General features: G+C 36.4%; 2 protein-coding genes across 5 annotated transcripts in view; both read left to right on the forward strand.

The window, feature by feature from the left end:
• Positions 1-1,992: 1,992 nt before the first annotated feature.
• LOC107658673 (hydroxysteroid dehydrogenase-like protein 2) lies at positions 1,993-10,949 on the forward strand. The gene is made up of 11 exons (XM_016447324.1): positions 1,993-2,207; positions 2,997-3,160; positions 6,022-6,120; positions 6,208-6,322; positions 6,472-6,575; positions 6,700-6,798; positions 8,728-8,922; positions 9,126-9,197; positions 9,309-9,455; positions 10,465-10,593; positions 10,700-10,949. Exons 1-11 carry the CDS (start codon positions 2,191-2,193, stop codon positions 10,810-10,812), a joined length of 1,254 nt encoding a protein of 417 aa, XP_016302810.1. The 5' UTR covers positions 1,993-2,190; the 3' UTR covers positions 10,813-10,949.
• A 68-nt stretch (positions 10,950-11,017) lies between these two features.
• Positions 11,018-12,795, forward strand: part of kiaa1958 (KIAA1958 ortholog) — a 17,995-nt gene continuing 16,217 nt past the window's right edge. For all 4 annotated transcript variants that reach the window (XM_016447319.1, XM_016447320.1, XM_016447321.1 and 1 more), the window contains exon 1: positions 11,018-11,845. In XM_016447319.1, the coding sequence (XP_016302805.1) occupies positions 11,840-11,845 (6 nt within the window). In that variant the 5' untranslated portion in view covers positions 11,018-11,839. The remainder of the gene's footprint in view (positions 11,846-12,795) is intronic.

Below are 12,795 nucleotides of genomic sequence, written 5' to 3' on the forward strand. Positions count from 1 at the left end.
AATAAATATATAAATACATAAATGGTATATATAAATAAACAATACATTTAACAGACTGCAATATAGCAATAAAACATATATGTATGCAATAAAACATAAATATATAAATAATGTAATAAAACATCTATGTATTATATATATTCCAAATACAATTTACAGATGTTTATAATATTATTAATTGGGTCTTTAAAGCATAGCTACATTTTAGGATGGGTCTCTTACACAAGGATGATCATATTTGGGGGTCTGTAGCATCTAAATCAGTGTTTCTCAACCCTGGTCCTGGGCGTCCCCCAACACTGCACATTTTGTATGTCTCCCTTATCTTTCTTTTAATGAGTTAATGAGTTGAATCAGGTGTGTTTGATTAGGGAGACACACAAAATGTGCAGTGCTGGGGGGCGCACTAAACTCTGAAGGAAAGTGGCCTGGAAGGGCCAAGTTTGCCCACCCCTGATCTAAATGATCGAAAATCCATGGTTTATTGTATCTACTTGACTGAGAGACCATTAAGTTGTTTATATTATGATATTGATAACAATAATAGAAATCAGACGAGACACAGGGGTTTACATTACAATCTTAAACAATTGTGCATTGTGTAATGTGATTTTTTAAAATAATACTAATACTATCATGGAACCTTATTATGCAATATGCAACCCTGGGGAATAAAAATACATAAAGAAGCAAAAATGCAAAACCAGGTAAATAATAATTACATTTTATGTATATATATTGCAACCATGTCTATTCGGATGCATACTGCTCGACCACAGCTCTCCAACAAACTAGAGGGCGCTAAGGAATAAGCTGGGAAATGGTATACAGAGAATGAGAAAGCGATCTCGGTGTAGTTTTCATTTGCAGAAATAGAAAAACGTAGTATTATTAAATCGTTGGAATTATTGCTACTTAATATTAACCATTAATAATTGTTATCATTGAGGAATTTGCATAAAATTAATTTAATGTTCTTTCTTTCCATTATACACGTTCTGAAATACTGTAGTGTTTTGTAATAATGTACAAGCAAAAAGGCTGAAGCAGCACATTTTTCCTCATTTTTGTTTTATTTGAACCTTTTCTAAATGTTGTTCATTATATATTACATGAACGAAAATGTGTCTTAGTGTTGTTTATGCTATATGTATAACCATAAAGTTGCATTTCTTTATCCGTAACATTGTTTATTTATTTATTTACTTACCTGAAAGGTAAAGGGTACATAAAACAACTTTATCACAAGCTTATAATGACTTCTAATAAAACAACACATTTGTTTGTTATAAGTGAAATCATGCATTATATTACACCACAGGAGACCCTTGAATAGCCAAATACAGTAATTAATAAAGTATTTGTTGTTTTATTTATGTGACTTATTCCTTATTTGTGTGTTTCCTATGGTGGCCGAGAAGTGCAGAGCAAATCACAATTCTGAAAACAAAATAACAAATTACAAACACAAATGCAAGTCTAAAAAACAAAATAACAATTCAGAAAGCACAACAACAAGTCAGAAAACACAAGACAAATTCGAAAACAAAATAAGTCAGAAAACACAAGACAAATCAGACAAACCGGAAGAGGTAGGTATAGTTTGAGACAGCGCCATTGGTTTGGGATTACTCACCGCTGACTGGACGAGACATCTGTCAATCAGCGTATACAGGAAGAACCAGCCGAAGAACAGCAGAGTCGTGGTAGAAAGTTCGGAGATGGTATTAAAGTAGCTCAGTTTAAATGTATTGTATGAATTGCCCTTACTATGGAATAAAACATACGGGGTGTCTATTTAGATTTAGTTAAAAGTGGTTGTAAATCATCAGTTCCAGTGGCGCAGATAGATAAGTGCGTGTCGTTGGCTTTTTGACGCGATCGACCCGGGTTCCATCCCGCCTTTTGCACTTCTCGGCACCGTAGTTTCCTTTTCCACTCGCCGATGTTTTTATTGTTCGCTGAGTATATCTTTTATCGCATGTTCCTTTAAAACAGTAGCGTGTTCAGGACCCCACCGGAAGTAGAGTGAATGATGGCTCGGTGGAATCTGTGACTGGAGTAAAGGTCAGATTCACAGCCAGCGTTTTCATCTGGAGGTCTTTGGCTTGCTCAGTACGTGTTGAGTTTAATGTTACACGCGTTGCTTCAGTAGTTCATTCCGTTCCCAGACACAGTACAGGAGACACAATGCTGCAGAACACAGGGTGAGTTTGTCTCATTCTTGCTGCTTAGCCCGTGTGTTTTGGTGTGAGTACACTTTAATAAACCAAGTTGTTGTTTACTGCTATTAAAATACTTGTTTTATAAGTATGAACTCGTTCATGCGCAATATTAGCTGTGTCTTGAATGACCTACGAGGGCTGGACTGTGTTGTCAAACTTACAAACTGCAATGTATTCAAACTGATTTGGCATTTCAGCACATTATAGAAACATATTTCCCGTTACTATAGTATGTTTATAGTTTTATGTATATTTTTTTTTAACTTTTTTTTAAATTTCACCTTTACCCCGATTTCCTCTGCGCAGGTATCAATTGAAGGAATGCCAACACAAACAATGCGATTAACACAAAGACTGGGACTTTGATGACACATAGTACAAATACAAGGAAATTACCAAACAATTATATTTTAATTAGAGAGAGAGCCACACATGTAAAAGTCAAATGAATGAAAATGAAAATAGGGCCATAAATGTTGTTTTCATAAATATCTGACAATGCTGTCATTCACACAATGATGAAACAACTTAAAAAAAAATAAAAAAAATCTCAGATTAATTTCAGCTGATGCTGTTTTTCAAATAAATGGCAGGTAAAATTGTGGAATTTGATTTTGAAGCAGTTACATGACTTTAGATTTACTAAGAATATGATTATGTCCACAAATATTTCTGCCTCTGAGTAGTTATGTTTTGCCTATCCATCTCTGTTTGTATAGTGCATTGATTACGACAGGATTGGATTATTATATGATTATGCATTAATTTTAGGAAGCTGGCAGGATATACCATCTTCATTACCGGAGCGAGTCGAGGTATTGGCAAGGCCATTGCTCTCAAAGCTGCGCGGGACGGAGCCAATGTGGTCATCGCTGCCAAAACCACTGATCCTCACCCCAAACTGCCGGGCACCATCTACACAGCTGCTGCAGAGAGTGAGCGCAGGACTCGGTTGCTCTTACATACCTTTATAATTGGACACTACAGAGATTCAGTAAAAACCCATTTATTTTCTCCATAGAGAAAATTATTTTTATCTATAGCTCATTAACTTAATAAACACAGTTGAGGTTTGTTTAGTTTTTTTAAAAACTAAATTCCCAGTTTATTTCTACATTACCCATAATCCTGAAGAGAGAGCCACCAGCAGTGAATGCTTTGCTGATGATTCGGTCAAGTTGCCTTCCATAATGTATTTATTAATGCTGTAAATCGATAAAAAAAATTTACTAATTAATTGCACATTTTTTTCAGAAACTAATCACAATTAATCCCACCTAAAATTAAAGTTTTTAAATATACTTTTATATTGCAATAATTTCACATTCAATCTTCAAATTAAAGGTGGGGTAAGTGATTTCTGGTAGCCAATGTTGACATTTGAAATCACCAAAACAAACACGCCCTATACCCCAAAAGGGTCTCGCCCCTATTTTGATAGCTCCGCCCCACACATACGTACACAACCCAGGCAACGATTAGTTCTGTGAAACAAAGCAAAACCAATGTTACACCGGGTCTACACCGGACGCGAGTAGCGCGGCGCGACAAAATACTATAGAATTCATTATAATCAGTGATGCTGTCTACACCAGAGATATATATATATATATATACTGTACATATCTGTGGTCTACACTGGATGCGGCACGACACGACAAATCCCCGACAGATAACTGCTGCTGCGTTCTATTCATGACGTATTGACACAAATTTCAAATGATTTTCAACGGTCGCTCAATGTGTACTAGACAGACTTTAGCTGTTGCGGCGCAGACACTGTGTTACTCACCTATCGAGAAGAAACAAAGCAACCTCGGCGTCCGATCGCAGGCCTTCCGCTCCTTGAGTTCTCTTCAGCGCTGGAAAGCTGATCCGATATTTACACGGGTCTTTCTAAAGCGTTTTTGAAAAATCGCTTACCCCACCTTTAATATAGAAATAACATAAAGACAGTATATTTTTTATATTTGTTTAGTGTCATCATTTTTATGACTAAAGGAGAGTATCACTGATACCAATTCTACTGATGTCTCTAGGAAATTGTTATTTTTTCCCTAATATTTAACCATTCATTAGCCTGTATGTAATGTCGATTATACTAACATTACAGTATAATTGAGAGCTATCATTTTAACGTTTATTAGACTTTAAAAAATAACAACTTCTAATTTAAGTGAACTTAAAACAACATTCACATAAACCCATTGTAATAAATGGCATATTTACCTGTGCCCTTCAGCAAGTAGGAAATATACAGAAATTGAATAAAATGATCAAACACTAAATTCTAAATTAAATATAGATAAATCCTTAAAGCTACAAAAGTTATTGATTTCCTCCTTTTTTTTTCCTTTTGTTTTTTGATTAACAGACATCACAGCAGCTGGGTTGTTAGCTTTTTTGGCTGCTATTACTTTAAGAGCTGCAGCTGCTGAACGTGACGTGGATCTGACACGCATGCTCATAGTTTCATTCACACTTTAATATGAAATGATACAGGCTACAGCGTGCACCACCGTATCTGTGCATGCAATCGAAGAGCAAACCCTAGCTACGCCCCTGCATACATTAAACTGGATAAATTAATTGCCTGCGTTTACATGCTAATTTTGACAGCACTAGTATTTATTGTTGTTTATATAGATATCATTAGAGGCTATAACATTGGCTTGAAAATTGATTGGTATCAGCAGGCCTAAAGTATGCCAAGAAAATATTCCTGACACCATTACGGCCCTCCACCCGTCTGCATTGTTGGCATAAGACCATAGACTTATGATGTTGCTTATATTTCTGACACCATTCCACCACTGCCTGGACTGTTAACAACTGTTAACTACCACAAGGCCATGCATTCATGTTGGTAATTGTGGCTTTAATTAACGGCGATTGGCCTGTTAATACCAACCAATCATTACTTGAATGTCGCAGCCTGTTGCAGTACTGTTGTTGACCATGTGCATCACCTCTTGGACACAAAGTACAGAACCAGTCTTCTAATAGCTACTTCCATCATGATCATGCATCATGTCACAAAGCAAAGGTCATCTCAAACAGTTTTTGTGAAAAGCAGTTAACCCAGTTCCAATAAAACACTTTTCACAGCATGTGAAAATATGCAGAACCTACAGTACATTTTAGAAAGAATGCTCACCAAGTCTGCATTTACTGATTAATATACAGTAAAAACAGTAACTTTTGTATTTTAAAGGAATAGTTCACGCAGAAATTAAAATTTGGCTCAGGACATCCAAGATGTAGATGAGTTTGTTTCTTCATCAGAATGGATTTGGAGAAATGTAGCATTACATCTCTTGCTCACCAATGGATCCTCTGCAGTGAATGGGTGCCGTCAGAATGAGAGTCCAAACAGCTGATAAAAACATCACAATAATCCACAAGTAATCCACTCTCCAGTCCAGTCCATCTATTAACATCTTGTGAAGTAAAGAAACTGCTTGTTTGTAAGAAACAAATCCACCATTGCTTCCAACCACAATACAAGTCCTCTATTCATAACATTGCTTCCTCCAGTGAAAAAGTAATCTAATCTGAATCAGGAGAGAAATCTGCACAGATCAAGTACTGTTTACAAGTGAAAGCAGTTCAAAACAAATGTCGGTGGATTTTGATGTGAGAGACAATAGGGGATGTTTTTATCCGCTGTTTGGGCTCATTTTGACGGCACCCATTCACTGCAGAGGATCCATTGGTGAGCAAGAGATGTAATGCTAAATATTTGATAAATAGTTTCATGTGATAAGACTATGACCAATTAACGTCTGTTTGATAGTTGAAGCTGCTGGAGGCAAAGCACTGCCGTGCATCGTAGACGTCCGTGATGAGAAGCAGATCAATGATGCTGTTGGAAAAGCTGTGGAGAAATTTGGAGGTGAGTTACAGTATTTCATATATCTCACAATTTGAGCACTCAGGTGTGTTTTAATTAGTCTTTAATCTTGTGTGGTTCTGTTGACAGGGATTGACATATTGGTCAACAATGCCAGTGCCATCAATTTAACAGGAACTCTGGAAACTCCAATGAAGAAAGTCGACCTTATGCTAGGCATCAATCTCAGGGGAACGTACCTGACGTGAGTAGAAGTTATTCTTTAGAGTAACAGATCACAATAAATGTCAGAAATATTTTCTGTGTTAGTCGACAGTTTGTCACAGATATTGTCAGCTTAACTTGTTTTGAATCCGCAATATTCTTCTGACTGTGGCCACTGATTTATTACAGGTCTAAACTGTGCATTCCACATCTTCTGAAGAGCAAGAACCCTCACATACTTAACCTCAGCCCACCTCTAAACCTCAATCCCATCTGGTTCAAAAACCACACAGGTGAGCGCAAGAGCGTTCTTACATTCAGTGCTCTAGGCCTTTGGTTTTAGTCTCTCACTGAACATTTATTCAGTAATAGTGACAAATAATGACACTGATCTCGTTTTCTGCTGTGTCTGTGTAGCGTACACCATGGCAAAGTATGGCATGTCCATGTGTGTACTTGGAATGGCCGAAGAGTTCAAGGGATCTATCGCTGTTAATGCCTTATGGCCCAAGACAGGTAATGGCTTTCCTGCATCAGTCATTAAATAATTCAATTTAGAGATCATTGATGCATAAGTAGATATTGCTGAGTCTGTATTCTATAATATATATATCTACTAAAATCCTACAAAGCAACATCTTAGTTGAATATTAAAGTGATAGTTCACCCAAAAAATGAAAATTCTGTCATCAGTTACTCATCCTCATGTCATTCCAAACCCATTAAACTTTCATTCATCTTTGAGACAGTACTGAAGATATTTTTTAATGAATCCTTGGGGGTTTCTATCCTTATCATTATTTAAATCATTATAATCACTCTTTCTGAGGTCTTTGATACGTCTTCTTCCTCTATGATATTGCCTAACTATCACTCCACCATTGCAGAAATCTTGTAAGAGCATGCTCCTATTAAGACCAGAACAGTCCCTTAGCTTTTCTTGAACATCTGAAAAAATACAAATCTGCTCTGAACTCAGCTTGTTCTGTTTTTGTCACTGCCACGATCAACAAAACAGGCAAAAGGCCAAAAGCTTTATTTAATTCAATTAACAAGCTGACCAAACCTCCATGTCATAACGTTCTATCTTCAGATGAGCTTTGCTGTTCCTTTTTTAATTATATTTTTAGAAAAGACAGGTGCCGTCCACCAAAGTTTTTCTGGTGAGGCTATGAAGTTTAGTTTTAAAATTAATCTCTCTGGCCAGTCTCTGTTTTGCTTCTCTCTGACTAATCCGTCTTCTGTTTCTGAGTTAATCTTGAAATCCAATTCTTCATCCTGCTGACTTGATCCTGCTCTTACTTCTGTTCTGAAACTCTGCCATTCTGTCATCTCTGCACCTATTTCTCACTTCATAAATACATCTCTTGTCTCTGCTTATTTCCCTCTGCCACTTAAAACAGCCGCAGTTACCCCTGTCCTCAAGAAACCCAACCTTAACCCCTCAGTTTTATCCAATTCAATTTCAAATTTACCTTTCATTGCTAAATGTTTTGAAAGTACTGTTGCCTCCAAGCTTCAGTCTTTCCTAGTTGCAAAAAATCCTGTTGATCCTTATCAATCTGGTTTTTGCACATTTAAAGGTAGTGAATGACCTACTGCTTTCTTGCAACTCTAGTTCTCTCTCTGTACTTCTCCTACTTGACCTTAGCTTAGGACAGTCTCCCATGATTTACTTATTTTCCACCTTTTGGATATGGATATTGCTGGTGTTGCTTTCTTTTGGTCTCTCTGATAGACAGTTTTATATTTCTGTGCAGGATTCTCATTCGCCCACTGTATCACTGAAGCAAGGTATCCCCCAGGGATCAGTTCTCGGTCCACTATTATTCATAATTTACATTCTACCTCGGGGTCAGATTTTACATCGCATGGTTTTATCTATCATGTCTATGCCAATGACATCCAAATATACACTACCTGTAGGCCTACTCTATCCATTCAAATTGACAAAATAATTGATCAAAAAAAAATTATTACTTATTAGCTTCTGAGCTAAATCCACTTTGTTTCAGCAATGATGATTTGTGTCTTTATAGAGATTGGTGTAAATTTCCTGAATCTCAAACAGTAGTGCATGTCGCCAGCAACACCAAGGTCATGGGTTCTCAGGGAAAGCAGAGCTGATAAAATGTAAACATATACCTTGAATGCAGTGTTGCTTCGAATAAAAGCATCTGCCGAATGCATGAATGTGAACGAGTGTATTTGTGGCGCTGTATGCAAATGAACAACAGGAAGCTGAAAGGATGTTCTTCTGTTAAGTCTCTCATTAAAATGGTGCACACGTACCATTGTTTCAAATTTGTATGCTAAATCTTTTATTGATATTCAAAGCTTTATAACAGCATGTATTGTGAAACATGCTGAAAATGAGGTGGAATTGAATATGAATCAAAAACAACAATGATAATTGAATTAGTCTTCATATTCATCTACCTTCAGCCATCCAGACGGCGGCCATGGACATGTTGGGTGGTTCTGGGATTGATAAACAGTGCAGGAAGGTGGAGATTGTGGCTGATGCAGCCTACGCTATCTTTAAACAACCCACCAGCTTCACAGGACAGTTTGTCATTGATGAGGACGTTCTCAAAAAGGAGGGCATTAAGGACTTTGATGTGTATGCTGTTGAGCCAGGTTGGTTATGCAATATTAATATTGCATGTTAAAGTGGTAAAGTAATACATTTTCCTATTCAATCAGTAATTTGGTTTGAATAAAAGTTATTTCACAGTATTTTTAGACCCTGTTTAGTGTTTACAATAACGTGACATTTCTGATATATTACAGAAAACTGTGAATGTCAACATGGTACATAAAACATCTTCATTTCTTTTTAGGTCATCCATTGCTTCCTGACTTTTTCTTGGATCAACAGCCAGAGAATCTAGCCAGGCAGATGGAGGAGCATGGTGAGTTATGAGGCATAACAGCATATTTCATCTGTTTTTGTTCTGCATTGACTTCCAAGCGAACTTCAGCAGACGTCTCAGTTAGTGTCGATATTTTAACTCTCTCTTCAGGTGCCACTCCAGTTTACAAAAGTGGAAAAACCAGTGCAGATTCTGCCGCCACGGGACCGGTTTCTGACATGTTCAACATAATCAGAGGAATTCTCAGTCCAGATATAGTAAAAACCACACAAGGAGTGTACAGATTCGATTTATCAGGTACTTATGATATATTTAAAACATTTGAGTTAAAGTTTTATGGCTTTCAGTCAATGTCTGCTAGCTGAACCACTCTTCAAAATGTATTTTTTTGTTCCACTGAATAATAAACAATAGGGTATGGAAGCCCGTTTCTGCCACATAAGAAAAATAAAAAACATGCTTTGGTAAATCATAATTACGACAAATTTGAATTATGCCACAAAAAAGTCATATGAGGTCATATTATGAAGTAAATTTTGAGATTATCACAAGCTTATTATGATTTTTAATCTCATGATTATGACAAAAAGTCCAAATTATGAGATTTTTATATTGCGTTGAAAAAAATCGAAATTAACATGCTAAGTCATGACTTGTCAATTTCAATTTTCTACCTCATAAATATGATTTGTCATAATTTCACATTTTTTACCATAGTTATTACTTATCTCATTATTATGACTTGGTGTGTCATAATGTTGTAATACTTTCAACTTTTAATTGTATAAATATGAATATAAATATAAATGAGTGTCATACTTTTGACTTTTTATGTCATAATTATGTTCTTATTTAAGATTGACTTAATAGGGATATGTAACCGCACATATACAGTATATTACAATTTATAATATTTAATTTCTGGGAAAATGGACTGAAAATATTGAAAACATCATCTTGGACTCACAGGTATGTCTCAGATTTGTCCAATGAAATGTTTTATAGAATAATTATGTCCCACCCCCAAATATCACCTACCTCATATATCAATATCAAATCATGATTCGTGGCTTTTACCGTCCTGCAGACTTCTGTTTCAACCCTGCTCCACCACACCTGCGTGTAATTATCAGGTAACCCTGAACACCTGGATTAGCTGGTTCAGGCGTGTTTGATTGGGTTTGAAGCTGAAATCTGCAGGACGGTAGCTCTCCAGGAGCAGGGTTGGAGAACCCTTTCTGAAAAAGCTGCATATGTCCCACCCATCAAATCTGTGTTTATTAATGTTTGCTGGCTTGATTGACAGGTGATCATGCTGGAGTCTGGTACATTGATCTGAAGAACGATGCAGGAAGTGCTGGCAGTGGGGAGCCACCTGTCAAAGCTGATGTTGTCATGACGTTGGACAGTTCAGATTTCATCAAGATGTTCGGAGGTAGAAAAAGTGTCGCTGATGCACTTTTACACACTACTGACATAATCATATGGGGTGAATAATAAAAACCTGAAGTACTGATGAAAACTATGTTCTTTATCAATAGGGAAATTAAAGCCCACTATGGCGTTCATGTCTGGAAAGCTGAAGATTAAGGGTGACATGAGCCTTGCCATCAAACTGGAGAAGATGATGGGCATGATGAAGTCTAAGCTGTGATATGATCACTCACTCTACCGTCTCCTGCCTTACATGATGTACATGATCTCTTTTCTAAATCATTGTTTGCATTAAACCCTTTGCTCATAATTTGTTCCGCTGATACTAATTTTAATAAAGGATTTTCCTTTATGCTTTCTTCACTGCATGTTCTTTAATAGTATAGTATTGCAACATCATTCTGGAAAGTCTCCTTTAAAAAATGTTCACCATAATGACTATAATTACTGTATCATGATTAACCATTTAACCAAATTAATATAGGAGCTCATTCAAACAGCATAAGCAGCTTTCACAATCTTCTTGTCATTTGTTTTTTTTGTGATATGTTTTGCTATAATAATTGTAGAATTCTTTAAGTGATGGAGGCCTTAACTCCTAAAACTTGACGCTTATATATTTCGTTTTTTTCCTTCTTGAAAATTATTTTAGAAAGCCACTGGTTAGAAAAAAACATCATTTTTAAAGTACATATTCATGAACTTTCTTGGCTTTGATTTTCTGCTTCAGTAAGAAGCTAAAATTTGTCAGAACAATCATTTGATGCTCTAAAATGGTATGATCCTATATAATAAAATGCATTTTTGCTTGACTTTTGCTAACAAAAACATACTTTTTGCAAAGTATTTTAACACGTGCATTTCTATAGTCTTTGGACACAGACATTAGGTTAACATTCCGATATAAAGGTGCTTTTCGCCACGAGTGTAGCCTATAATTGTAAATACAAACGCATGTTTTGACGGAAATATTCCGTTCTGTCATGCATGGTTGTGTAATAAATTAAATATGAATTTCATACATGCACACAGCCATATCATATATCTCGGACACGTACTTCCGGTGATAGAGGAAGTACCCGCTGCACGTCCATTAAAAGCAGAATTCATGGCTTTTGTATAAAATACTGGCAAATATAGAAGAACCGCGGACAAATTAGGAGTTTGCATTGACAAATGATGCTTGATATCGAACAGAGAGGCAGCGAGCACCGTGCGTGAGCGGACATTGGAGTTGATTCTCCCGTATGAAGGTACATGATGCTTTTTTGGGGCTCTTTGTTGATGTAGATCATCAGACTCACAGCTCTGTGTCAAAACTGATGCAGCTGTCAGCAGAGACGACAGTTTGTAACGTCCGCGTTATAAACGCGACTGTGAAGAGCAGAGTCGCGGTGTATGTCGGCGGCTCGCTCGGGTTTCAGACAGAGTCGTGTTGTTTGGAAGATAAACACAGACATCAGCGCTTTATGTGTCATATAACTGATGAGAACAGGACCAATGCAGTAAAACAATGGCTGTGGGCGGTGATCTTGTGCAGTTGATGATAGGGGTGTGTCTTCAGCTTATTCCACTAATAAAAAAGTAATAATAAAAGTACTTTGGAAATTCCATGTATTGTTGTTTTTTGAACTTGTGTTAAAAAATACCATGATATTTTCGGAAGTACTTTAGAATACAGTGTAAATATTGTGGTAAATTAATATGCTAATTATTCATTATTGGTTGTATATCAACATACCATCACTATACCAGAATGTGTTGTAAAAGACTAGACGATCACACTGATACAAGTATTTTAATCTATGATGTTGATATTCATAAGAGTTAACCTTTGCTTTTTTTACTTAAAAAGATAGTGTTTTTGAATAATATTATTAGCCTAACAATTCAAGATTAAAGTAAAATTTGACTTGAAAATTTTACAAAAAAATCTTGATTTAATGTCGACATAAAATGGAAATTCACCCAGTCTATTTTCTAAATGCATCTTGATGCTGTTGTGCTGTTTTTTTTGAAAGGGGTCATATGACGTTGAGGAGCGATGAGACAAAAACATGAAAACCCATTATAAACGAGGCATTTGTTGCATCCAGTTGGGACATAATTACTAGGGCTGCACGATTAATCGAATGCGATTGTCATGCGCATTTTGTTAGTAAAGCCGGTTCTGTAATCAGCTGGAAATCATCATGTGCTTTCA

Source organism: Sinocyclocheilus anshuiensis, unplaced genomic scaffold (genome assembly GCF_001515605.1).
Source record: "Sinocyclocheilus anshuiensis isolate Anshui unplaced genomic scaffold, SAMN03320099.WGS_v1.1 scaffold567, whole genome shotgun sequence".
In the NCBI taxonomy this organism is placed as follows: domain Eukaryota; kingdom Metazoa; phylum Chordata; class Actinopteri; order Cypriniformes; family Cyprinidae; genus Sinocyclocheilus; species Sinocyclocheilus anshuiensis.

Coding starts and splice junctions, on each gene's coding strand:
- LOC107658673 (XM_016447324.1), top strand. Junction 6,799..8,727: donor TGCCTTATGGCCCAAGACAG/GTAATGGCTTTC, acceptor ATCTACCTTCAG/CCATCCAGACGGCGGCCATG. Junction 8,923..9,125: donor TGTGTATGCTGTTGAGCCAG/GTTGGTTATGCA, acceptor ATTTCTTTTTAG/GTCATCCATTGCTTCCTGAC.